Here is a 27,847-nt window from a genome sequence, read left to right on the forward strand (position 1 = left end):
AACAAAGTTGGGATTATTAAGCTTTTGGCTGCACAAACACCTCTCAAAATCAGCACCTCTGGAAAGGTGTGTGTTTAATCAATTCCTTTTTAAGATGCTAAAAAATAACCCCTGGTTTATTCGATCACTCATTCTCCCACAGTTCTGCTCCAGAAAGAACAAAGAATGTGGAAGATGATATAAAAAATAAACTGCACTGGGGCATCAGCAACATCACACACACAAAAATGTAAAGGGTATGTTTAAAGAGTTGAAAGTCCGTAACAAAAGTTTCTCTTGCTTATCTGCAGTCACTAATTTCTGCCTACAGTAGTTTTCAACAGTCTTGTCTAACATAACCAGATGAATGAATGGACAGATTTTAAATGTTTTATTGCTTCCAAATAGAGTAAAGATCTGGTAAAGGAACAGAAATCCAATTTTCAACAGGAGTAGTTTTAGGGTTTGGTTTGGGGGTTTTTGTTAGGGTTTTTTTTTTCCTTCCAAAAATAACTTTGCTCATTAAATTTTGATAATCTCTAAAAAACTAAAGCCTACTAAATCTGGAATCCTATTCTGAGCCTCAGGATAACGCACAAGTTTTCATGCTTACACACAAGTGCTTTTTGTGTGCAAACGTAAGGCAGTTGTATCATCCCATCCAACAGAATCTGCAAGCGACCCTTCAAACCTGGTGCTTATTTCGAAGCTTCGCTTTCCCTGTTAAATCTTTCAGGGGAGCTCACAAGACAGAATAAAGTCTGATATTTATTAATACATATATTTGAAAGACTCTTTTCTGAATGTAACAAATATAAAAAGTTATCAGTGTTTACAAATTGTCAAAAACGTCCAAAGTACAAAAGGATACAGTACATTAGTTGTGTGGAAGTGATTGTACTCTCTGGCACTGAAATCATCTCAATACTGTGGGCATGCACAATGTACACCAGAAAAACTCATGCATCAATCAGAACAAATAAGGAAGTAAGACAATTTGCTGCCTTCTCCAATTACAAATTCATTGCTTCTGTTAGTTTTCTTTCCTCAGGAATACCATTTACCTGCAAGTAGATAAGATCTTTATGTAATCCATTAGTAGCAGATGATGCTTCAACAATACTGAACTGCTAACTGGTCACACAGTACATAAACAGTATTTATTAGTCCCTTATCAACAACCACATTGGAGAAACACAAATACAACCTGCACCAAAAGACAGCACAGACATGAAAAAGCTTTGCTTGCACTCTTCTGGGAAGGGAGAGAGCTGGGAAAAATGTTTAGCTTGGAATTTTTCTATTTGGCATCTAACGGACTTCACAATGGACTGTGTAGCTCCAAATGGAAAACGCAGTGCAGTGTACATGCACTCTTTAGTCTTTTGCATTGTAGGAATACGCTATGAACTTTTTCATTTAATTCCCTTAAAATAGTCCTCATTAATTTTGCCAATCAGCAGAAAGACAATTATAAAACTTAATGTACCTGTTCATACTGGAGACCAGCAGCGATATTCAGCAGTGCAATAGAAACATTAGGTGTGAGTCATTATCTTTCATACAATAATTTCCCAATTTGGTTTTAATTTTGTGAGATCATGTCAGCTATTAAAGTCTACAGTGAAGGTGAAAAAAAAGTGTTTCTTATCGGGGATTCAGATAGTTCCTGAAGATGACAGGTGTTATTAGAGATGGTTTGCTCTTCAAATGACTAAATATGGTCTACTGAAGCTTTAAGATAGAAATACCTTCTTATTCATAATGGTGACTATTAGTATGTTAATAATCCCGAGTATATTATTGGGAATTTTCTGTAAGAAAGGAAGAAAATTAAACAATGAACATCTAGTTCATTAGGGTTTTTTTGGCCTGAAGTGTTTCAGTTTTGTAAGTTTCTTACTTGAACAGATCAGTAAAACTGATCGCTATGTTTGTACTGATGCTACTGAAAAAAAAACCCAAACAACTCAGGAGCACCTGAATTTTGTTTTAAATCCTAACTTTCTAAAACTCTAACTTGCTGACACACTAGTCATAGATACGCTTTAGAAGACAAACTGCCAGCGGAACACGCCATCATGGCATGGAAGTGCTCATTTGCACCTGAGTTACAAAGGAAGGTATCATTGTGAACTAAAAGGAGGAAACATTGTCTGTCCCAAATACATTCCCCATCTGCCCCAATTTCTGAGAGCTTGTCACAGGCAGCAGCTGTGATGAATGTAAAAGAACAGGTGCATTCTACCAAAAATAACATACTAGAGAAAATACAGACACAGCAGGGGTTTGAAGACCTATTTTTACAACAGTTCTTCAGTGCGAATTGCAAGCGATAACCCCATGCTAGCTTGTACTTCGCACCCCGTAAAACATCTCACTGCTATAAACAGCACTACCTGGTGATTTCGCACCTTTCCCACTGCAAGACAGAATGGACAACTGTGCGACATTCTTATTCTGCCTTCTAAATGCCTGCAGTAGTGAGTGTTATGAGCTGTGCTAAATGTCAACCCAAACCAGCGCTGGAGGCTTTAACTGCCAGCATCATCCACCATTTCCAGCACATGTAATAATAAAGCATACAAATAGGAAAGCTAGCAAAAGTGCAGTCAGGTTTTGTTGTTATAAATGTGTTTCTAATTTCCAGATAACCACAAAATAAACCCCACATGGGCAGACGCATCTATTATATACTTGCCTCAAATCTTTGAAATGTTGTCATACGAAATTCTCCTTTAATCCCCGAAAGCAGTAATGAAGAAGAAGGATTTTGAATGAAAAGAAAGAGTTGTTTATGTAACTCCTACGTTAAAACAAGTCTTCCTCTTGGAGCTGTAGTTCCTGTATTATGCTCAGTACGTATATATTGCTCGAGTTCTGCCTAAATACCTCTTTCAGTACTCAAAACTTAAACTTTGGCCTCTGTATTTTCCTTGTATGATCCTTATCCCCTTTTACATGGCTTTGGCTTTGTTTTTTCTCATACCTGATACACCAGCTACAAAGAGCAACCAGCACCTAGTCAATACACTGATAGGGCCATCCACAATCTCAGTCATCAGGATTTGGGAAAATGCTGTAAAAGCGATGACTAAGACAGGGAAACCTCCAGCATGGATATATGCCTCACCACAGGTTCCCCAGTGTCGACTCTTTATGCTTAATAACAGAAATAAAGAGCTCCTTCTTCAGAGCTTAACTAGTATTGGCAAGGATTAGAATTTTTGACTTCCTATCAAGTTGTAGAGAATCTGAGCAGTGTAACTGCATTTAGGAACCTGGTTGTAGCTTTTGTTTTAATAGAAAATTATTTATAAGAGGAGGTTTTTGAGTTAAGTGTATTATATTCCAGGGTCTCATGCTGAGCCCTAATGTACCATTTCCCCTACTTGTTCCATCAATCACATCCCAAAATTTTTCCTGATGTATCAAAAAAAAAAAAAATTGGAATGACAATGCTGTTACACTTTACTATATTTGAAAATGGTTTCCATTGTCAATATACTGTATGCATTTGTGATTCTTTCATACCAGACACTTAATAGTTACAGTATTTTCTCAGTACTGACCTGCACTCTGCTGCTGTGGAATCTGAGTCTGATGCGGCAGGTTCCTACAAAAAAAACAATTGAATATCTTTAATGCTTCCGCACAAAGTCTGAAGTATATTATACATGGAAGTTCAGTACTTAAAAATCATTTATTTGTTTATGAAGCAATAACCCGTTTTCACTATGTAAAGAGAGTTGTCAAAAGGCCAGCCAAGTCAATGCCAGAGAAAGAATTAGCGTTATGGTGTAGTTCCTATTATTCCACTTGACAACTAGGTTCAAAGGCCCAGACTTGGTGAAACAGAGGTAACGAGTCACTGCAGGTTTCTGACGTTATGCAAAGTTGTTTTCTGTGATGGTTACAGAAAAGGTGAGAGCATTTGCAACTCAATTACTACCTGTGGAATGAATGGTCAGCTAGTCTTACACACTGGACCACTTCACTCACCAAGGCAAAGTTACGTTTTGTGTCCTGCTCAAGTGTCTATTTTAACAGCTACCAGATATTAGCGTTATTTGTACAGAAAGGAATTAGGGGTAGGAATGTGGGTAAAGCAGATAAATACTTTACTCAAGAAAGCCTTTGGAACCCCAGTCATAAAAAATTGCCATTCTGAATAGAGAGGAAACTGTAAAAGACAAGGTAGAGCACTTCACAGCAGTGGTACAAAGGATCATTTACACAGCTGTACTTCCCGTAGCATTTAGCTTTGGGACACGGAGAAGAAAATACTCTTCTGGCACACACCTGTATCATGAACAGAATTCAAGGCAAGCACGCGTAAACTAGCACTAAGTTAGTGCTGGCACTGGGCAAGTATCACTGAGGCTGTGCAGGCCTGCCAGCTGAGGACCTACCAACTGGAGCTGGTGCCATAGCACAGCACTGAAAAGCAACGCCAACTACATCTGAGACCATTGCCTCACATCTGCTCAACCCAGACACCAAACATTTCCTTTCCAAACCAAACCTATCCAGAAATGCCTTTTTTCTTTTTTTCTTTTTTTACAGCACCACCAGCCTGTCTGGATTAGAGCACATGCAGAGCTCTAGGTGGGTCTGTGTTAATAGTTCTCTTCAGTTGCTGATAAATGGACTTCAAGGAATTGAAATTTCTGGTGTTTCTGGTTTCTGTCTTGAAGAAAGGCTGGCAACAATGGAAACAGCCGAGAGCTCTGAGCGTTTTCACTGGCAAGTCTGCATTTATTATCTGTGTAATGGAATATGCTCTTCTGTTCAATGCTAACATTGCAAACATAAACCCTGGGTGACAGGTACATGACTAACTACTTACAAAGTCCGGATCTATTTTCAGGTATGAAACTACCACCGACCCAGCGGTAGTTTTATACCAGGACTCCAGAGACATGGGTTAAGAAGCAGAATGTCTAAAATAAAACAGCTTTAATTGATTCCTCTGTCAAAAGTCGGTTTCCTCCAAAATATGCAGAAATGTAACTGTTCCACGCAAAGCTGCTTGCCAAGTCTGCAGACTGAAACCCAGCTGTTTAATTTTATAACAGAAGGCCTTTCTTTCTGCTTGAAATGCAAATATCAGTGTAATCTTGAACTACAGAGTCATTACTGATACTTCCATAATAAACAGATTTCAGATGACAAGCACTGGAATCCATATTTAAATCATGGAACATAGTATTAAGGAATAAAATAACCCTAAATACTTACTGCTGTGTCTGCATCAGTGGCATACTGGTGTTATCGTAGCTGTCTGTGTGAAGGGGGGGTACAATCTCACCAGTAACTGGGTGGAACACTGGGAGTGTGGAAAGAGGCCATGCTATCTCTCTATTTTTAGACATGTCACGAAGCTCTTTGGTTGATTTCTGTATAGCACTGTGGTGGACCAACTGGATGCTACGTCAAAAGGAAATAAAACATTAAATACATATTGTAAGTGCTCTATCAAAACAGACAGACTTTTGTAATTATTATTTTTCTTAAAAATACAAGGACTTTGATGCATGCTACAGACTCTCGAGTGCAGCAATTACAGTAAACCATTACACAGCTAATTTAATCAATATTGGATTTATTTAATTTTTAAATCAGTAATTATTCCATTAGATTTTGCTGTCTGGATAAGTATTTTTTATAGAATCCAAGACTATGCAATTTATGGCTAATATTTCATTTATTGGCTGCAGTTAAAATAAAAGTTTCGGTTAACTCCTGATTATAGTGGTAGATTCGTAACTCATATAGATTAGTTTTAAAACGCTTCATAGTATAGGCACTGGATACCTTCCAGGCTATTTGTCCTCCTGTCCACTGCCATTAAGATATAGGCTAGGAAGTCCAACGACCAGAAGTATAAATTACATATTATCATATTTATTCTAACAGCACTGTTTACTTTTGAATTGACAGTTAATTTCAAACCCTTTTTATTCTGGTCTTCTACCCTTGCCAAGACTCTGATTTAAAAGCAGCTTTCACATTTATGAATTAAACCATGGATTAGAGAGAATGGAAGAAGATTATGACACACAGTATGAAGCATGACAAGCTACTGAGAATGGAAATTAAATGGTAAAAGAAAAATAACAGGAAAGAAGACACTTACTCTGGTGTTTGCATGTTTCTCTTTTCCCTAAAAACAAAACAAAATTTATGAATTAAATAATAGCATTGATAGTTGGAACATTAAATCTGTCTGATGATGAAAACAGTACGTGATGTAGAAATGCTGACAAGGTTATTGCTAAATGCAACTTGGCAGCATTTGCAGCTGTGTTTATGGTGAGGCCTTGATGAACGCACATAGAGAGATGTGATACTGGTGACAGAGACAGACACACACACAGACATATACACAGAGAAATGAAAATGCAAGTTAAAGAACAAGCTTCTGGCTAAAATAAATTCTGTGACAAAATGAAATTGTAGTTTGTGTAAGAAATGGCAGAAATTACGTTACTTGCTGCTTTCCTTTTATGTGTTTTTCTTTTAGAATATGTCTAAGTTCATTTCCTCAACCAAATCTATTTTATAGAAGTTAGCATTTTAGAAATTACTTAATATTGTCCTGAACCAGCGATCCTTTATTAGTATTTTATTTGTCTGGGGCATTTTGGAGAGTTGCGCACAATTTTGTGGAGTTTTGTGTGTATGTTGAGATTTTTAACCCTTTCAACTGAACAACTAAAGTCCCTATATCCACTCTCATGGAAATTACTCTTTGTGTTTAGATGAGGAATAGTTCAATATTTCAGGCAGGTATGTCTTGGCCTGTTATAAATGTTTTTAATGAACTGAATGGAATTCTTCTAACAAACTTCTGTGAATTATAATCTTAGAAAAATCCATAATTACTTATTAGTCTGTTAAAGTACTCACACTCCTTCCCGTCGGCAGCACATGATATAGGCCAGTATTAGGAAAAGCACAAGTGCTATTGCTGAGGGCACTGCCAGTGTAATTAGGAAATCTGAGTAATAGTCTCTGCTTTTCAGTGTATCAGAAGGTGGCTTGTATTCTCCACCATCAGGCAATATCCCTTCTCCACGAATCACTTCCTGAAAGGTGGAAACTTGCTTTGTATTGTCAACCTGATAACCAGGAGAAAAAAAAAAAACAAAAAGGAAGGAAAAAAAATGCGATTATGTAACAAAGTAAGAGAAGGTAAAATGAGACAGTATTTAACCAACCATTCAATAGAAAAGAATCTGTATTACACACTGGACAAATGCTATGCAATTTCATCCAACAATTTCTTTTTAAACAATAAAAGCTTACGTTTTGCTGAAAGCTTCTCACCAATGCAGTAACACTCTACTATTACTACTTTATTTGTTGCCTACCAAATATGCTGGTTTTAAACATTAACTACAAATAGTACTTGAGTGAAAATTCAGTAAACATTTTTACTGGAAACTGATTATTTGATTAACAGATTTCTTTTTGATTACTTCATCCATTCTGACTAGTCTTCCTTAATAACAATACTGCCCTCTTTTGTATGAGGGTGGTAGAGATGAAGAGTGGAGTACCTACGATTTTCTTCCTCCTTCTTCCCTCACATTGCTCAAAAGAAGCAAGAGGCCTGAACCGAGTGCTGAGGACTGAGCAGCTCCATTGCCTCACCCAACCACCTGATGCAGGAAGCACCACAACAGGAGAGCCAGAGTTCCAAGGTTTTTCTACCTCCTAATTCAACTAACTTCCAGAGGAAGCTGCATTTGGGGTCACAAGTAATTTTTAACTTATTTTGTATATCGAATGTTCCTAGAAATACAACCCTTTTCTTTGCTACTGAATTTCCCATATTTAGGCATTTAATTTACTCCCTTTCATACATGACTTTTCAATTTTCTACCTTTATTTTCTTGATATCTTCATGTCATCATGACATGGCACCTAAACAAGTAACAAGTTCAAGAAGGATGGGTTTACAGGCTGCTGCAGAAAACGATGCTTCTCTGAGAGCATGTTTCTACGGCTGTTTCTCCAATTTCTGAGGACCTTTCTGAATTCTGTCCTGTCCTTTAATGCACCTGCAAATCCTTGAAGTTTCATGGGGGCTACAAATTTAGTAAGTGCATTCCGTCTAATAAGTGCATTCCATACTAATGAAGAACGGCAAGGAATTCTTAGTAATTCTACTATGATTACGGCTATGCAACCAGCTCTCCACTAGATCCTAGCATGAAGCTAGGCCATGTTCCTGAGTTTGCTTATGAGACAGTATCAAAGAATCTCATCAAAAAGAAATTACATCTGCTGCTGCACCTTTGTCCTACTTCTCTCTTGTAGAAGGAAATCAAAGGCTTGACAAAGTTTGTTCTTGACAAAGACTGACTGCCTTCTATTACTTTTCAGGTGCTGGAAGTACTGCTGAGTATACAGGTACCTTTTGCAATTTCTCAACAGAAAACCAGTAAACAGTAAAAAAATTGATTTTTTTTTTTTAACAAGTGTTTTGCAACTTTCTACCAGCTTTCCTATTTAAAAGTGAATAGAAAGAAAGGGCTGGAAGTTATCTAATTGATTTTATGTATAAATACTTTTTCTCATACTCAGTATGTTTTTTCAGTTGTACAAAAGCCTCCCTTTCAGGTTCCTCTTGGGTAAGGTCTGAAGCAGCTCAACACTCAACTAAGCCTACTTTATGTACTTTCCCCATCTTTGCTGAAACTTATCTGCAATGCTCTCTTCCACTACTGTAAAATTTCTTGGTCTTCCTCACCAGAACTAAAGGCAAATAACGTTAAAAAGCCTCTCTGGGTATTATACTCCTTCCATAGCAAATAGTCTAGTGTTCCGTCATCATTTTTCTTGTATTTGACCGAGAAGAATGTCACCATTTATTTTGATTTCATTAGTCAACAGTATTTTCTTTCCTTTTCCTGCTTCATTTTTAACATTAAATACGTTGTAGACAATTTTCAGCGAGATTTTTTTTTTAACAGCATAGAAAAATTATTGAAGTGGTCAGTGCTGTGGACTCAGTATTTGAGAAAACAATATATATATGCATACAGACACACACTTTTTAGCAATGCAAGAGTAACTAGCAGTATTAGCACACTGAATTAATGAACTACACCTACCTAAATGATTCTCTTATTACTTTTACTTCTGTAAACTCTAGAGTTCTCTGGCCATTTATATAAACCACTGTTAGCGAAATCTAATATGGCAGTTGCATTGGTGCTCAAGTCTAATAGAATTTCGCCTACATAGCAGAATCCTTTCACTATCTTAAGAGTGTCTGCTAGATGGAAAATAATGTCAATCAGTCATAATGAAGAATAATTTGGCAGGGTTGTCTGGCCAGGCTGGCAAAACTCTCACCTTAATTATAGCTAGCATAAAATATTGCACTCCTACAAATATCATTTTGATGCAATAATCAAATAACTCACCAGAGAGATTTTACACCAGTCAATATGGAATTGAGTACGAAATTTTTTATCACAGGTTATTACAGGCTCCATTTCTTGACTGCATCTCAGCTGATTTTGCGGGTTTTCCACTTCTCGTAAGCATGAGGAGAATGGAACATCTGCCCCAACCATAACATACACACTGCAGAGAGAGATGAAAGGACAGGCTGTCAGGATACCTCTCACAACTCCCCAAAGGACTTGTTAATTGTTAGAAATCACAACTGGAAATAGTGCATTCTTGTAATTTACACTCAGTGACTGAAACTCCCCCAATACTTCAGCTTATCACTTTCAGATGAAAGTCCACAGTGCTCCTGAAACACATAACTAAATTTCACTAGGTAAGAGCACAACTACAAATGACACTGTTACATGTTAAATGCTTTTAGAAATCTCTCTTTGTAATCTATGCTCTATCACACCTTTGTTTTGAAAGGCATGCCAAACAACTGCTCAGAAATAAGACCAGAATTAGAAATAAGCATATTTACTACCAACTGTTTTATAATTAATGGGATTTATTAATATTCCTTGGATTGTAAAATCAATATATAAGAACTGTTGAAATGGTATCTAACACAATAAACCCATGATATAACAGGGGCTCAGAGCATCAGTAAACTTTGCATATCTAATCCTGAAGCATAAAACAGTAATTGCAAAGTTCCTAGAAAACCTGAAAGAAATATTAAGCTTTTCAGTAAGAAAAAACAAACAAACAAAAAAAGAAAAACAATAAAAGAAAAAGAAAAAAAAGACGAGTAAAGCAAAAGCATTAGACTGACACATGTGCTTACCCCTCTTTCATGTCATTAATAGGAAGTGGAACTCTCCCTCCTCTGTCGAGGGCTGAAGTAATGTTTATGGCATTCAAACGTTCTGGCTGCCATACATTTTTCACTGCTCCAAGAAAGTCACCAAGAACTTCACTTGCTAACATTTCTTCTACATTCATATTCCGTATGAAGAACTCCGCTTGATACGGTAAAGGAAAATCTAGTTGTGATGAAAAAGGAAGAGTTTTGCCGTAAACAAAGGCTCCGTAACAAAGAATGTGAAATCATGATTAACATAATACCGTCTTAAGATTGATTAACCTTTCCAAAAATCTTCTATTTGAACTAACTCATTTTGAACCTGATGTGATTACACTTAATCAAACACTACCATTAGCTATTACATAAGCTGAAAACCATTGGTTACTTATAAAACACCTGTGAGATGAAGGAACAGGCTAGAGGAGGAGTCTCAGCTGGCAAATCTTTATTAAACAGGTAAAATTACTATTTTTAATAAAATGACTATCATTACTCATGCTAATTTGGGGGTCAAAATTGATCTGCAGCAACAATGGATTCCAACCTGCAATACTCCAGACTGTAAATATATAAACATGCTGAAAAGGGGAGAATCAAATTAATTAAAAAAAAAGGCAAACAGACTTTAATACTGACTGAGGAATAACAGTCCTACATGACAGAAAAAATCTGGACAAAAGGAACAAATTGAATCAAAACGGAGAAAACCCTTTTACTCCCCTTTTGTGCCCCGCATTTGGCTTGAACACAAGACTACTATTTCACAGGAGTTTTTATCTTAAAAGAACATGAGCCCATGAGATAGATTCACTTATTCAGTTCAAAACACAATAAGCTGGTTTCTGTACATACCTTCTGCTGACATTATATTAATGATCAAATTATGTCTTGCTGTCTCAAAGGTACGTCTGTTATATGCAGTGATCTAGAGTGAAAAAGATAACAATTGCAAAACAACAATGCAAATATGAAAATCAGGTAAATGAAACATCAATGAAAATTACATTGATAATTTAGAAATACCACCTTTTAAATGCTTTGCCTCCTTATACTGAAATGTATGAGCATTCATTCATTAATATAGAATTTGAAAGGTAAAATCAATTTACTTGATGCAGTACTACCTTCAAGTCAGGATACTGGAATTTTCTCAATCTATAGCCAAATACAGTTACGCAAGGCATAAATGTGAAGATAATGTATTTTGATAAGTGTTCTGATATACACATGTATTCTTTCTTTTCTGCTATCTTTAAAAGCAACCATAAACAGCAATGCTGGAACTAGATGATCTTACGGTCCTTTCCAACCCTAACTATTCTATGATTTCCCTGAAACGTGGTAAACCCTTCATAAAACAAATTGAAAGAGACTTAACTTTCTGCCTTATTTTAGACTCTAGTTCATTCATTTCAAGGACAAAGGAGAGGCAGAGAAGTGGCTACGGTGACAGAACTACGTTGTTTCTCCACAAACAGAGCTACAAAGCATTGTGACATTGATTATTAAACAAAAATAGATGTTGTGCTTCTTTTAAGAGATTTAAATGAAAAAGAAAAATGCCCTGGAATATCTTCTGCAGATTCATTTTAAGTGTAGAAAGAAAAGCTTACCTGACACAATCACATCTTATATAATGTAACATTTTTATTATAAAACTAATAGAAAATAAATTCTGAAAATTATTTAAAAAAAATTGTTTCCAATCTTGGATTCTATTAATTTTTCAAAAGGTTGTTTCAACAGAAGTTTAAACATTAATACTTAGAAAACCTAACTGTGGTTATACAAGCTCTATACAGGAATGCAGCAGTACCCACTTGGCAGCTGCACTCCAACAGTTGCCACTGTGGGCCATGCACCTGTACCTAGTGACAGTGGTGGAGACTGAATGAATATTCAGTAGAGGCAGACACAAACCATCTTTGTGCAGCTCTCAAAAAAGCCTGTGCTCGAGAAAGTTACCTGCTCTACTGCAGTGCTATGCATCATCTCAGGCTTTTCTAATTATGAGGCTTCCTCCAATTAACTGACCTACCCATAACACCACCTTAGGAATTACAGTACAATCAAAGTTATATTCAGGCTAGGAATACGCAACCATTCCTATAAGAAAGCGGATCAAATGCAATCTGCCCTCCTCACATACTATATAATTAATTTAAAAAATTCAAAAGCCACATCCAAGAGGGGGACCACAAAGAATTAATTTATATGCTAGGCAAAATTTAGTTCAAATGTAGACTTTGGGTCATGCTTGGAATGGAGTTCTAAAGATCGTAGAATCTGAAAGCACATGCCATTTAAAAAAGGGCAATTTTAAATAATGGCTTTCTCTAAGCAGAGTCTGCAAGTACTTCTGCACATGATTAATTATACAGATGTGATTAGCCCTGCTGAAATCAAAACTGAATCGTGTATAAAATTAAGCATAGGTGACATTATCTACAGTATAACTCAACATTTAGAGATGTCATTCTTGAGGAAGAAAAAAATATATCAAATGCCATTTAGGAAAAAAATCCAACACACTCATGAAGGGTTTAAGACAAATGTACTGCTGAAGCAGCAAAATGGCTAAAGAAAGTTAATGAGCAGGTTTCTCCTTAACACTGTGAACCACACAGTGTCTGATTCGTCTGCTATGACATACATGGCAGAAAATGCAGTCCTTTAATCCTTGCAACCGCTACTCAATTAAGAATTAGTGCTTTTAAATATATGGACAGCTAATTGTAAAAAATAAAGTAGCAGGTTTTGTTATTGTTGCGATTTTAAGAAGAGAAGTATATACATGTAAGTGCTAATTAAAAATTAATTCAGTAAACATGAATAATGAACCAGGGAATGTTCGATTAAAAAATAATTTAACAAAAGAACAAACAAACACCTGCTTATTGACTGAACACTTTATTTTCCACTGGGGAAAAGTCTGAATGATATTTAGGGTAGAATGTTACAAAGTTCAGAATTCTATTACTCTTCAAGCACAGTGGTTTACAAAGTTTTTTGCCCTGTATTTTGTATAAAACTTTAATATATTTGTAATTTACTGAAATGAAATGCCTCTTAGAAAGATGAAGGGCAAGAATCAAGGGTAGATTTAGATTAGATATAAGGAAGAAGTTCTTTACTGTGAGGGTGGTGAACAACAGGTTGCCCAGAGAAGCTGTGTCTGCCCCATCCCTGGCAGCACTCAAGGCCAGGTTGGTCGGGTTTTGAACAACCTGGTCTAGTGGAAGGTGCCGCTGCCCATAGCAGGAGGCTGCAACCAGGTGCTCTTTAAAGGCCCTTCCTACCCAAACCATTCTATGAATCAAAAGGTATTGCATTTACAAATATTAAGCTTAACTGGTTATTGCTATTTACTAGTTATACCTTAAAACATGAAATGTCACGCAAATTGGCTTCCTCTCAATAATGGTACCTATTGGTACCTACCAATAATGGTATTTAAAAGAAAATGCTAACGTCACAAGTCCCTGCCCTTTTTGTTTTTTTTCAATTATTGTAATTAACATCAAAAATAAGAGGCAACACTTGTTGACAGTTCTGAACCTTACACTCTAAACCAAAATACATCTTTATGAAATTTTGAAAGAAAATACCTCAATGATGGTTGGTTTGCCTACATTTTCTACAGTTGGTGAGCCATACAGAACTCCATCGCTGTATGGTGTCCTTTGTATATAGCGTAGCCATCCAGGTCTGTCAGGGTAACCCATTAAATTGGTATTAAATGTTATAGGATCATTACTTATTTCACCTAGATAAGAAAAGGTGTATTAGAATATTTAATAGTAAATGCAATATGCTTTGATTTTGATGTTTCCACTAGAAAGTCCTATCCTATGTTTTCTAAACCTTTCCAAAAAGAAAAAAAAAAAAAATTACTAACATTTACCATGTCAGAAATCTGTGAACTCCTATTTAGCACTTGTAAGTAGTAAGAAATTCATATCTGAAAAGTATAATCAACTGCACAGATGAATGTACTGGTACTTCGTAGAATCCTGGCTAACTGAATGCTCATGTTCATCAACTAGTAGGTCTGATTTTCAGAGTTCAGTTCTCACCTAGAATTGAAGCATCTAACCTTCTTACTGACAAAAGCGTAAAGTTCTCAGTACTTTAATTGCCCAAACTTTCTTTTATTTATGTTTTTGATGATGGCTCCAGGGACCAAACGTACCTGGGAGGGCTTAATGTAAAAAGTAGTTGTGTAATCAACAGTGCCCAAAAGCTTCTGTTAGCATCAGGACATACACACAGGTCTTCAGCACTAACAGCCTGGCAGCAGTTTTTCTTTAAAGAAGAAATAAATTCAAAAAAGGACCTGCACAATGGATCCACTGATGGCTACTAAATACAATGGTCCAGATGCAACCTGTAAAAGCCCCTCAGATCAAACTAGTACAACAGGTCTTGTGGTTCTTAACGATACTCTTACAAATGTCTGGCTATGTCTTCAGTTTATTTTAGCTTTTGGAAGTGAAGTCAAACACACCTAAGCGCTACCAGACCCTCACCACTGAGGCATAAGCACTGTCCAGCTGAGGCACAGAATTCAGCAAATCCATTCTGAGCCTGCGCAGTGCAAGGGTCTGTGCTCCTCCAACTTAGCTTAGAAACGGCAACAGCAACCATCATAGGCCAACTGACAAGAGAAGGTAACAGGCAGGCTGGCACAGAAGGCAGAAACTGAGCCCAATGAAGAAAGGAATGTCTGTCACCTCTAGACAGGAGCAAAGAGACTAAGACCTGTTGCCAAAGGGTAACTAGTTTTCAGGTATGTATTTACACATTGGGCTGTGGGTAAGAGGGACCAGAACCACACCAAAACATCACCAGGGTGCCATGCAACTTTCCTTGCAGTTCTTCTGGGACATCCCAGTAACTTAACCTATTTCATTTGTAATTAAAATTTCCAGCAGTACAAATGATTTGGGGAAAACTGTGAAAACTGCCTGGGACATATTCTGGTTAACCCTTCACCAAGGCAGGCCATGCTAATGATCCAGCACAGCCGACAAAAAAAAAAAAAGAACCATGGTAACATTTGGCCTTACAGTGAATTTCTGATATGATCACCTTCTTCTATGGGCACGGCAAATTCAGCAGTATCTGAAATCAGATTCATACGGCCTTTGAATCACACAGATGTTGAGACAGGCTGGGGCTCTAAAGATTCAAAAGACAATCCAGCAGTAAAACTTCCAGATTCCTTACATATACGTGACAAAACTGTGAGAAAACTGGGACAGAGGCAAACTTCAATCTGACAGTTGCTGTTACATGAACTGAAGACTCCAGAATAAGTGTCAGGAAAAACTTCCAGTTTTCAAGGAGATTAAATTTTTAAAACATTTGGGTTTATCCATAACAAAATTCAACCAATGCTAACAGAAGCTTTTTTTTTCTTTAAAGTTGAGTTTTGAAAATAGTACTCTCAAATAAATTTAAAAGCTTATTAAAGAATTTCAATTTTATTATTCCTTTTCATTGTTGATAAGCATATGAGGCAGAATGCTGTTCCCACCCCCCAGATTGCTTATACATATTCTAACCTGCCAATGATCAAGCCTTTAGCTTTACCTTAGTATACATTAAAACACCATACCTAGGAGATCACACTGCTTACTAACATTAAACTGTTCCTAAATATAAGAAGGCAGCTGAATCCAAAGATGCATTTGTTTTAAATGAAAGAAAACATCACTGCATAATCTCATACTTGATTTAATCTTCCATTTTGTCTCAAATTTACTATACACTTGCAAAGTGCTGCTTCCTATAGCCTGATACACACTAAGTCTCAAATAGTGATCAAATAAATAACATTTTTTTAAGAGACATAATTATTAAACTTTCACAATTTCATATATAATGCAAAACTGAAGGAAAGGTATACTTCCTAATCTTAGATATATAATGCATTATTCTGCCTTCCCAAATTAAGTGCATTTTTCACTATACACATTACATGCATTTTTCACAAATGACAATCACAAACCAGAACATTTTAAACTTGTAGGACCAAATACTTTCATTTTAATGTATTTCAATAGAAACTAAAAACTGGTTTTTTGAACAATATATGCTGAACCATAGGTATGCTAAATAGATTTGAAATTTTTAAAACTTAACCCCCAAACCCACTACATTTTTATATAATATGGAAGATCTTAGCATCCCATACCAGGCTTTGGGTAAGGAGGAAATTCCCCCTTAAAGTACTCTCTCTCCAAAACATGAACAAAAAGAACTCCAGCAGAAGGGTATACATTCCGATCAGAGTGCACCTTAGACAGAATCGTGTACACTGAAAAGCAGAAGGAAAGATAAGAGACAGAAAAAAGCAAAAATGAGACATGCTCAAGATAATACAGCATGCATTTCAACAGCAATGTGGGTATCTGGGAGAAGGAAAGCAACAAATATTAGACACCTGTTAATAAGGCTTTTAAAAGGTTGCATAGATTTAAGAACAGAACGCAGAGCAAGCCCTCTCTTTGCCAACAAGACTACAATAAACAAAATTGGCTATGTTAGGATTTCAGAAGTTTTTATTTTTATGGCAAATAAAAAAAAAAACACCAATGAAAGCTACTGTAATGTCATAGTTGGTTTATTTGTAGTATTACATGAATAAAAATACATTAAGTGAAAGATACAATCGTGTTTTCTTGATATTTTACACAAAAATAAGGAACAGGAGGAACGCAAGGAACCTCACCAATCAATGCTACCGATTCCTCACTGAACAGAAATGGCAGATTTTTCAATTCCTGTGCAGCGAAAGACAACGCAATTTACTTCAGTTGAGGATTTCTAGTTCTTAAAGCTAGACTTTCTTAGCCCAGCACATTCAGGTAACATGCATCTAAGAATCTGGTTAGACAAGTCATTACTGAAGATGTTGTGCTTCTATTGTAGGATAAAACAGAAGGACATGGGTAATTATAGGCCAGCCAGGTGTCACTGATGCCAAACAAAAAAATGAAGCCACATTTTACAAGACTCGGAATTAAAAAACTCAAAGCAAATCTAATTTGGAACAACCAGCATATGTAAAAGCAATATGCTGTTCTTCATGTAGGTACAAATTTAGTTCGTAAAGGCAAATCTTATTTAGCTGTAACACATTTGACAAGTACTATATACACATCTAATGAATTAGAAGAATTAAAGAAAAAATCATTAGGATATATTAAATGGATAAGAAACTACTTTATCAACAAGTTTTGAATTTTAAATGTAAATGGAGAATACTGATCTAATAGGTATTTCTCATCATGTCTCAACAGGACTGATTATAGGCGATATTACTATTCCATATTCCTATTGCATTTTAAGCTAATGCCCTGAAAGAATCAATCATTGCTGATAAATTTTGTCAATGAGATGAGGATTACACAAGCAGTAAATAAAGAGACACACACAGCTACCTGCCTTGCTTGCTAAACTGAAAGAAACCTGATGATAAATCGTATCTCCAAAGATTATAGGCCATAAAATACAGGGGTACTGTCACAGAGAAGAGCAACTCCAAGAAAGACCTCAGAGTTGTAAGAAACTCACAGGAACAAACTCTTGCCTCCTAGAAGATAAAAGGGCTAATTTCAATAAGCAAGATACATTTGAAATGTGGATCAACCTCATCTAATCCTGGTGTAATTTCTCCAGCCTTATTATACCAACCTTCATATTCAAGATCCACTTAAAAAGCCACTGCTAATTAGGCATTAATCACAGACATTCCATCCCTCGAACCACGCACTCTGTGTGGAATCTATCTCACCTAATTTTAGATGCCTACAGAAACAACATCCATTGCTGAGTTAGTCAGGCTCCTTTTATAGTCAATGGAGAAGAAACAGACACTTCAAGGGCTTGATTAATTTAATTTCTCCTGTAAATGAGATGAGTCATAACCTAGATTCCTGACTACACTGACTAGATCTCCACTGACTGCAGAGGCAGCTGAGAGGAGATGCAGACATCTGTAATGTAGACATCCACATTTAGTTACATACTTCCCAGTCTTCAAGCCTGGTACTGCAGAATTAATAATCTCAAATTCTGAATATATTATTGATCAGATTCTACAGCAGTTGCTTTTTCCCACTTTTGGAAACTGCTTTTAACACAGTACTGAACAGAATATATTTCTAATAATTTTACCTTAAAGACAAAAATTAAAATGGATCCTGAAATTTACATAGTTTATTACAATATCGTGTGGTTAATAAAACAGTTACTCTAATTTTAGTTATGTAAACTTAAGTACCGTAACATAACTACTAGATTTGTATAATTAAAATGAGTTAATTGATGACCAAAAAAACTTTTGTACTCACTTCTGTGAATAAGCTGTAAATAGAGAATGGAAACGAATTAATTTCCTTTAAAATATTTTCACGCAAAGCTAAAAATGTAATTTATAACACCTCAAAGTGGAAAAGCTGACAAAAAAAAAAAACATGGTGGCTGACTGAAAATGTGTCACAAATCTAGAAAAATCCATTTTTCCATTTCTAATGCTTTGACTCTATGATGAAAATCTATTTCAAACAGGAAGAATGGTGGAAAAAAGTAATGTATATTTTCTCCATAAGCAATAGTTTTAGAAAGGAGGGAAAATAAGAATCAGCAGTTACCAAAGAAAAAAAAGTAACACATTTCTTTTGTCTGTTAGAGGAACTACTGCCAGTACTAAATGCCTATTCCTAGTAATGAGATGTTGAATGCTGAAATAAACATACAAATAAGGATTTAATGTAGATAGAAAACAGCTATCTTGGTGAAAGTCTAAAAATGCCTCTCAGAAGGAAAACCCCCACAAACCTATTTTATCTTATAATGACAAACACATTGTAATGACACCAGCTGCGAGATTAAGAATTCAAAAGTTCTTGCCCTCCTTGTCAGAGAAGCCCTCTTCTTTTTTCCCTACAAAGTTACTTCAAAGTCAGAAGGAAAATGACGAGTCTTCAGCCCACTACAGTAATCACTGCTTTTCAATAATGAAGTGAGTGAAATGCTATTTTCCTCAAAAGCTTTTAAACCCCTCAATTATTTTCATAGCACTGCCTGAGACTGGAGATGAATGTGTAGCCATCTTAGGTGATCTGGGGATGAAAATGAATATACTTACCAACTTCTAGATACTAATACAGCAGACTGCCAGATGTGAATTGCCTGGCCAAATTCCCTGTGGTACATGAAATTCTTGGGAACTGTGAAAGGCTTCTGTAAAACTAAACGTGGTAAATTAAAAATCTTCACCATATAAGATCACAACAGATCCCTGCTAGGGAAAATATTTAAAAAAAAAAACCAAGAACTAGTTACCAGCAACTTGACAGCACTTTCTTCTTTCTTGTTTCCAGATCACTTGGAGGACTTCCTGTAGATCATAAGATATATTGATGCAGAAAGACTGAAGTTCCAGAGACTGGGAAAGAGGTATATTAATTGGCAACTGAAGGCTGGAAAACACACATCACTCTTTTTGACACATGTACAGAAACTGTCCCGGTTGTTCTTCTTGTAGGTCTTGAACACTGGCAGAGCCAGGAATTCAGCTAAGACTATATCAGCCTCCAGCCCAGAACCTGTTCTCAGGTACAGGTGATCCCAGTTTTCAGAAATTTCAGAAGATTTGCCATGTTAGCTGAAGCCTGTATATTGATGATCTTCAGAAAAAAACATCCACCTGGAAATTTTTTCTTGTCATTTCAATGGGCTCTCTCCCCACTGAGTTTTAGCAGATGAAGCACAATCCCAGAAATAACTTCATTTGGGGGCCAATCCAGATGGCCTGCCTGGATGGCCAATCAGCGCAAAGCCTTTTCTCAGCTACTGTAACTAGCTACAATATTCTACGTGTACTTGCACAAATGACAGTAAAAGTCTTTTTACATAAATACATTAAAAGTTGTTTGTTTTTTTTATGGTTACAGACAAGTTATTGTATTATGCAAACTGCAGAGATATCTCCAAGCAACCAGCCATGATAAGAAAATGTGCAATATTAGGTATACACACAGACAGTATTTCAAGCAAAGTTACAGGAACAGGAAAAGCTGGGGAAGACTCACAAAGACACGCAGGTCTGTGAATGTTTAAAAGACTGAAGAAATGTAAAAATTCCCAAATTACTTACCTTGAACTAACACCAATCTATTCCTAAAACAAGGACATGACTGAAAAAGCAAGAGTAATATTAAAAGCAGATTTGACTGAACCAACATGGGATTTAAATTTGCAACCTAAACTCACCATTCTTCTCAACAGCCTTTATTCTGCTGATAATATAACTGTGGGCTTGCTTAGTCGTCCAGTTAACTGTTCCGCTATTGCCATCAGCAGAGCTTAACAAAAACGCTTTTCAGAATAAAACAAATGCAAAAACAAATTAGTCAGATCAACAGACTCCTACAAAGAAAATATCAGATGGGATCAGATGCCTTCTAAACCAGGGTTTGGTTTAAGTCAGAGTTTAGAACCTCAGATTAAAAAAAAATGGTAGTGCTTGATTTGTATATACAAACATATAATAATCTTCCTGACAATCAGCTTTTTGACACTTACTTTTCCAAATAAGCCAAGTTCACTTGAAATGCTTAAACCTCTGCAGACACTTCTGCTGACATAATTATACTGATACTAAAGATGATGAAAAGCATTCTCTGATAAATATATTTGCACTGGCAAAAATCTCTTATACAGCCAAAGAGATAGCTAAAGTTACTTTCACTGGCATAGTATATTTTGGCCAAAATAGGGAAAGTAATATAACCAAGAGCACCATTTTGCTTATACAAAGATACTTTGTTCATCTAAAGACACATGGGACAGATTGCCTTGCAGGCATAACCAATTACCAATTTTGAAAAAAGAACCAGTTAAAAATGTTTGTCTTCAACCCACACAGCCAGAACTCAGCCTGAAAACAGCTGAAGTGCAGCTGAAGGTGCAAGAAGGTTTAAATATGGTGAGGAACAAATGATTACAGGAGAAAGAAAGCAGCTGTGGAGCTGACAGAATGACTCCATTTCACCAGTAGCAAAATTCCTTACTTCCCACTTTTTGTTCTTTTGTTCCCTTTCCTCTGTGATGACTATGTATATATATTAGCTGTTTGTATAGTTACATGCCAACTGAAAGTGCAGGGGGGAGCAACTGCAGTCAGATGCTGGGAAAAGGAAAGTAGCCATAATAAATAGCCTTTCTTCTGAAATAGTTTGGGAGTGAGAACTCATGCCAAACCCCAGTTAAAAGATGTTATCAGTAGCATCTTAACTTCCTTGTAAAAATATAAACACTGAAACGTCAAAGAGCAGTACTTGCCTACAGATACACCAGTTTGCAGGAAGAAATAAATACTTACTAGAAACACTCAAAGTATGCAAATATTGCTTATATTAGAAGTTTAAACATCTGTGGAAACTTCTGCTGACATAGCTGCACCAATCAGATACTACATTACCGATACTGCCTTCTCTGAACAGAATTTAGGAAGCCCAACAGATCTGGCTTAAGCAATAGTCAAGATACACAAATAATCTATGCATGAGTAAGCCATTTATAAATGGTAATATACACAAAAAAATATAAAATTGAATTGAGGATGAAATGTAATAAAAAAATTGTGTTCAAATTACCATACCAACACCATAACGTTTCTAAATTAAGAATATTTGTTAAGTTTCTTTACATTTTCAATACACACAAAGGATATGATATGACAAAAAGTTCTATTCACATCCACTGGTTTATGTCTGCCTTGTAAGATGGACAACTTTCTCCCTGATTAATTGATCTGCATACATTGCAAGTCTTAATATCATAACATCCTACGGATCATCCAACCCAGTACTACCTGTGACCATTAGTGTAAATTTTCTGTAATTCTTGGAAGACTCAAGAAATTCAAAAAAAGGTAAAATAAAGTTGTTCCAATATTCCAATAGAATGAGCTGGGCAATCAGAAGGTTGCCAGCTACAAACCAGCATCAAACAAAACAATTAGTACAAAAGTTGATTACTGAATTAAATGGAGAAGAGTATTACCACAGTCAATAAGGATTTAATACATGTTTTCAGATACTTCTGACAAGCCCACAATTTTTTCTAATGAAGATAGCAGCATTTTACCTTTAGATACACAGTGCATCACTTGCACTGAGAAACTAGATACAAAATCATTCTAGCATCTTTAAATGGAATTTTAAAAAAGGAAAAAAAAAGTTCCAAAATATTTTTTTTAATATAAATGATCAGCGTCTTCGATTTGGGTTCACAAGTTGTACTATGTTTAGCTGTGGGAATTAAAGAGGTGGGGATTAAAGAGGTTACCTGTCCACATCTATCCTACACTGCATTTCACAGGGGAACTGGAAAAGCAAACAGTATGCTTGTTTTCACATCCTAGAGTTTACAGTGTAATGTTTTCATATAAATATATACCACCATCTATTTAATTTCAAATAACATGTGTGAAATAAAACAATCCAGAAGCACACTGCCCATTGACTTGCAATCTCAAGCAAGAAAACAGGACTACTGGATAGTTAATTTATTATAGGAGATTTCTAATGGGCCTCACAAGGTTCTAGCAATGACCTTATTCAATCGAACACATATATGTATGTGTATATGTATATATATATATATATATATATAATTACCTGGATGTATAATATATACTGATAAAATTTGCAGGTAAAAACAAAAGCTAGGATATTGATAAATAATGGAAATGACATGCTGCTAACATAGAACAGTCTGCATTGTTTGGTAAAAAGGTGATCAGTGATATGAACTTCAATAGAATAAAATGTAGTCGCATACCCAGCAACAAAGGCAGCGTGCCATATGCACACTACAGAGCATTCACCTCAGGGATGCTAGACTTTGATAAAAAACTAGGGACATACATCAGGTAATAACTGGTTGAACAGAAGCTTTCAGCAGAAGACGGGTTAGAATGGCTGATATGCAAACAGCAACATCAAGGAGGAGCAGGGAGATTTTATTTTTGTGCTTGACACAGATATGATCAGTGTTCAAATGCTGTCTAGTACTTACAATGAGGCTTCAAAAAGCACAGTGACAGGAAGAAAGCTCAGGGAAGATCTGTGAATATGATTAAAGAATAACGAAAAAGACCTTATACTACAGAATACAGGGAACCAAACTATGCATTTTATCAAAGCGACAGTTTAGAATTCATTTGATCAGCCTTGTTCTCATGCTGAAAAAAATGTGAATAGTGTCAGGCTCCTCAGCTTGTTACACATGTAACTGTAGTTACTGAAGCACCCACCACTGCTTATAACAAGAGCAACTCACAGCTCTGTGCCAGGGACTTGAAGGTGCCCAGGTGAAGTGCAGCTACAGTGTTGCTGGTTGTTTGGTTTTTATTTATTTCATTATATTTTTCTTTAATTAATAGATTTATTTTCCTAGAAATTTTTGTTCAATATTTTTCTTTAATTATATTTGTATTATAACTATACATCATATTTACATCATTTAATATTATTTCTCCCTTTCTTTAATTGTATGGCACAGGTTTTATGTAAGAAGATTTTAAGCATTAATATTTAACAAAATATTTAACAGAGAAGATACCCACAACAATTTCTGCCACCTCACAATCAAAAAAAGGACCCACAGATTATGGACCAACTTCACCTTCCCCATTCCTTTACTGCCCTCTAACATCCATATACCATCCTGCACCCTTTATCTATCCTCCTAACAGCTTCTTTGAAGTAGGATCTCAAGCTTGTCTCTCCCACTACTAATGCAGCACACAGCTCCAGCTCCCAAAACCCAGTATTTCCCTTCTCTCTCACACCTATACCTTCACCTGGGACCTGACCTAAACACATGCTTGATACTTTTATGCCACAGACCAGGACCTTGGGCCATTCTTCCACTACCCCCTACTCTCTTAATGTACAACCCTGCTCCAAAAAAATACCCTTGCACTCCTCTACCACATATCCCATCTGGCTCAGAGTCCTTCCTGCATCCTGAGCTGGAAACACAGATTTCTGATGGGCTACTGAGAACTGCAGAGCAGAACTATTACAAACTGATGCCACCAAGTTGAAACAAAACATCTGTCAATGTGCGTTCAAAACAAATGAAACAAATGAAAACAAAGCCATCTGCATCAATGTGCTCGCCCACAGCTGAAATCAGAGCTTGCACTCACTCTTGTTACTGAGGATCCACTAACTGATGTCAGCACTGAGATACCTGCCCCACTGGTCACTAGAGGAGGCAGAAACTGTACCTACTCTCCCTCCTTTTCCAACCTCCATACCCCTTCCTCCTACCTAATACCTAATAAGCAACCATAACTGCAGAAATTTACTATGAATTAAAGTGGATTCTCGCAGTGGAAATTCACATAAAGATTAGGTATTTTCTAACAGATTAAATCCTCTTCAGTGATAGCTACTACATAAGAAATAATTTTTGTTAGTTCTCCATTGTGGATTGCTGAGGTTCCTCTGCACTCCATTGATTATAACCACCTAAAAGTTCAAACCAAATCAAGAAATGTTTCTATGCTCTATACTTACTCATATTTGTTCAGTAGGTAATGTTTTTCTACCTGTTTCTGTGCTCCCCATTGATTATTGTAACATCTGAATATTTCTCTGAGATCATTTAAGACAAGTAACTGAATAAGGCATTTTGTCAGTCTTACTGTGAAACTTCACCATTTGCTTTCCTGGGAATGCTGCAAATTAAGTACTGGGAGAACAAAAAACCTCATGTGTTATTAATAGCAACATTTACCCACCACCATTCTCCCTCCTACTGCAGGCCTGAGAAGAGAACCAAATTAGGTTAGTTTCTCCATGAAAAGGTGAGGAAAAGAGTGCTAGTTCCCGCAATCCAGCTCAAACTCACCCTGTGTAATCAATGGTCACCCTGTAAACCTGCTACTCCATGATGCCCCCTATATTTCTGTAATCTCTTGATACAAATTATCAGAGTATCCCCGCAATTACATTCCAAATTTCTGAGGTGGCAACTGATTTCAAAGACTAAAGGAATTCAGAAGTCATGTATTTCAAGACACTGAGACTTCTGTCTGATCACTAGATTGTTCTTTCTAAAGTCTCACCTTCATGGCTTGGACTGCCACTAAAAATTAGCTGCATTGAAAAGGCATTTTGGTGGTTTGTGTTGCCGTAGTAACAACATTGAGACACTCTCTATGTTTACATAAACAACATTTTCTTTTTGGTATTACATAATGAGCACCATAACTACACCGTTAACAAAACAATGTATACTTTGATCTATGTAACATGTTCATGCTAATTCCAACACAGAAACACTTGGCAGTGAATAGTGAAATCCACACCTTCAGCTTTCAGTCTCAGTCTGTAGTACCCTGTGTCACACTGAAAACACTACAGCAAGACAGTCATGTAAAAACTCTTCTCAGGTTAGAGCACTTCTTGGTTGATCTACTACTTCTTGCTACTGCTTGCTTCAAAAGCATTTGAACTGATTAGGAGGGAACCTACTATGTGTTCTCTGTTTTCTTGGCTCTTCTGTTTCTTTCAAATTCCTTTGGAAGTATTACAAATTAGCAACTCCCTCCCTACTTCTAGAGCTCTGCCAAAAAAAAAAAAAAAAGGAACTCTACAATGATAGTGTCTGCTGTAAATATATCAATACCTAATTGAGAAGAGTACAAAAGCTGTACCAAAATAGATTATGTTTAGGTTTGAGGGGTTTTTTTCTTAGTTTCATTGGAAACAATCTTTCTTCTGGAGAAAGGGCTTCACTTTGGTGACTGTAACTCCTGAAGTATGTTAATGGACTTCTAACAAATCTGAAAACCTAAGGAACAAAAATAAGCCTCTCTTTACACACTGAAAGTTATGCCTAGAAGATAAATTTCTGCTTTAAAACTGATTTCTTAATGTCTGGCTTTAGGACCTCTAAAATGCCTCCATGTAAGCTGTACCACCCATAAATAATGTGCTTCTGTATGCTACTCTACTAGTATGTTAATGAAAAGCAATGCTAATGGAATGGCTAGCTCTTCCCTCCTATAACTACACTCAAGGAAGCACTGTTGACAACATATTTTATTTTTTAATCTGGGTCAGATTAGTACAAAGACTTGACTGCCCTAGTTCCTTCTCAGCTGCTATCCCACAACTGATCTCAACAGGCATATATAGGAGAGGCAGGCAGAACAGGCAGGAAGAATTTCCACATAAGGAGAAAGCAGTATACTACATCTAACAAATGCAAACCTTTACTCTCACACTGAGCAATTTAACACTCAGGCGCTAACTGCATCTTTAATACACCCAATGCCTAATGTCACTTCTGAACCAGTATCCTATTACCATATACGTAAACTATGACAAATAAGGCTATGCACTGAAGGAGTATTACAAGTGTACCTAGGCATTATTTGAGAAGATACTGAGCAAACTATTAGCTTTTAGACGACCCACCACCAAACTCTCAGACCACAAAATAACCTAAAGAAATAGATTTCTTGCTGTTAACTTGCTCTTGGGGTAGCAACAACAGTCTCAGAAAGGCATTCCTGTGGATGAACTCCTATGAAGCAGTTTCCCATTAGTAGTACTTCACTGTGAAGAACCTTGCGGGGTGTGAAACCTGCCTACTGCATGAGAGCTGTTGTTTATATGCATTAAGGAGCAGGATTTTCTTCAGTCTTAATTCTGATAGTACTGGAGTAAGTGGTCAAACCGGAAAATAATTTTCGGAGCGGATATGAAAAATCCCCCCATACCCAAAACAGCCCTGCCCTCGGAGACGCGCACCAGCCCTGTCACATTGAGAGAAAGGAGAACAGCAGCGGCCGCTGCCACCCTGCTCTGCCCTGCCCCGCCCGGGGTGCGGAGCCGGCCCCGCCATCCCGCGGTTCTCAGGCAGGCCTCGCTCCGCGCCCCGCCATCAAACCCGCTCACACACCGCGAGGCCTCCCTCGTCCCCCGCCCCGGTCGAGCTCTCTCAGCTCACGGCCCCAGCTGGACTAGGGCGCTTCCCCCGCCGCACCGCCCTGGGAAGGGCAACCGCAGCGGTCCTCTCCGCAAGGGCAGAGGCTAGGGGCGGGCAGGCCGACATCCCTGCACCCCCTACGGGTGCCCTCCGTCTCACCGGGAAGCCACCGGAGCCGCAGTGGCGGAGAGGGGGATGCTGGGGCGGCTCGAACCCCGCACCGACAGCAGACGGCGTCGGGGGAAAAGGGGGCACAGCGAGCCGCAATCTGAGGGCAACACGGGGAGGGAGCGGCACCACCGGGAGGAGACACGCAGCCTACAGAAGAGAGGGACACCGCGGAGCAGGCCGGCGGCTGCCGCCGAGGCCCGTGGCCGCTTGACGCGGTGAAACGCCACGGTGACCGACCTGTCAGCAGGAGGGTGGTGAGCGCGCCTCCGCCGTGCGGCCAGGGCCCCGGCGCGCAGTACCGCATCGCTCCCCGCTCCTCCTGCCGCTGCTGCCGCCAGCGCTGCCGCCACATCCTCCGTAGCGGACCCCGCAGCGCCGCACCGTATC

The 27,847-nt window shown here is 37.4% G+C and overlaps 1 protein-coding gene across 7 annotated transcripts; it reads right to left on the minus strand.

The window, feature by feature from the left end:
- Positions 1-353: 353 nt before the first annotated feature.
- Positions 354-27,847, minus strand: SGCE (sarcoglycan epsilon). 7 transcript variants are annotated; one of them, XM_061468498.1, is made up of 13 exons: positions 27,698-27,847; positions 20,546-20,650; positions 16,461-16,583; positions 13,870-14,027; positions 11,114-11,186; positions 10,241-10,439; positions 9,420-9,582; positions 6,892-7,103; positions 6,119-6,145; positions 5,221-5,409; positions 3,552-3,595; positions 2,681-2,715; positions 354-1,043 (listed from the first exon to the last, which is right to left on the minus strand). In XM_061468498.1, exons 1-13 carry the CDS (start codon positions 27,810-27,812, stop codon positions 993-995), a joined length of 1,494 nt encoding a protein of 497 aa, XP_061324482.1. In that variant the 5' UTR covers positions 27,813-27,847; the 3' UTR covers positions 354-992. The 7 variants fall into 7 exon arrangements, with proteins under 7 accessions (XP_061324482.1, XP_061324485.1, XP_061324486.1 ...); XM_061468501.1 differs by lacking the exon at positions 2,681-2,715; XM_061468502.1 differs by lacking the exon at positions 20,546-20,650 and having other exon boundaries at positions 27,698-27,836.

Source organism: Pezoporus flaviventris, unplaced genomic scaffold (genome assembly GCF_033815535.1).
Source record: "Pezoporus flaviventris isolate CSIRO_AGI_PZ_B2104156 unplaced genomic scaffold, CSIRO_AGI_Pfla_v1 ptg000047l, whole genome shotgun sequence".
Lineage (NCBI taxonomy): Eukaryota > Metazoa > Chordata > Aves > Psittaciformes > Psittacidae > Pezoporus > Pezoporus flaviventris.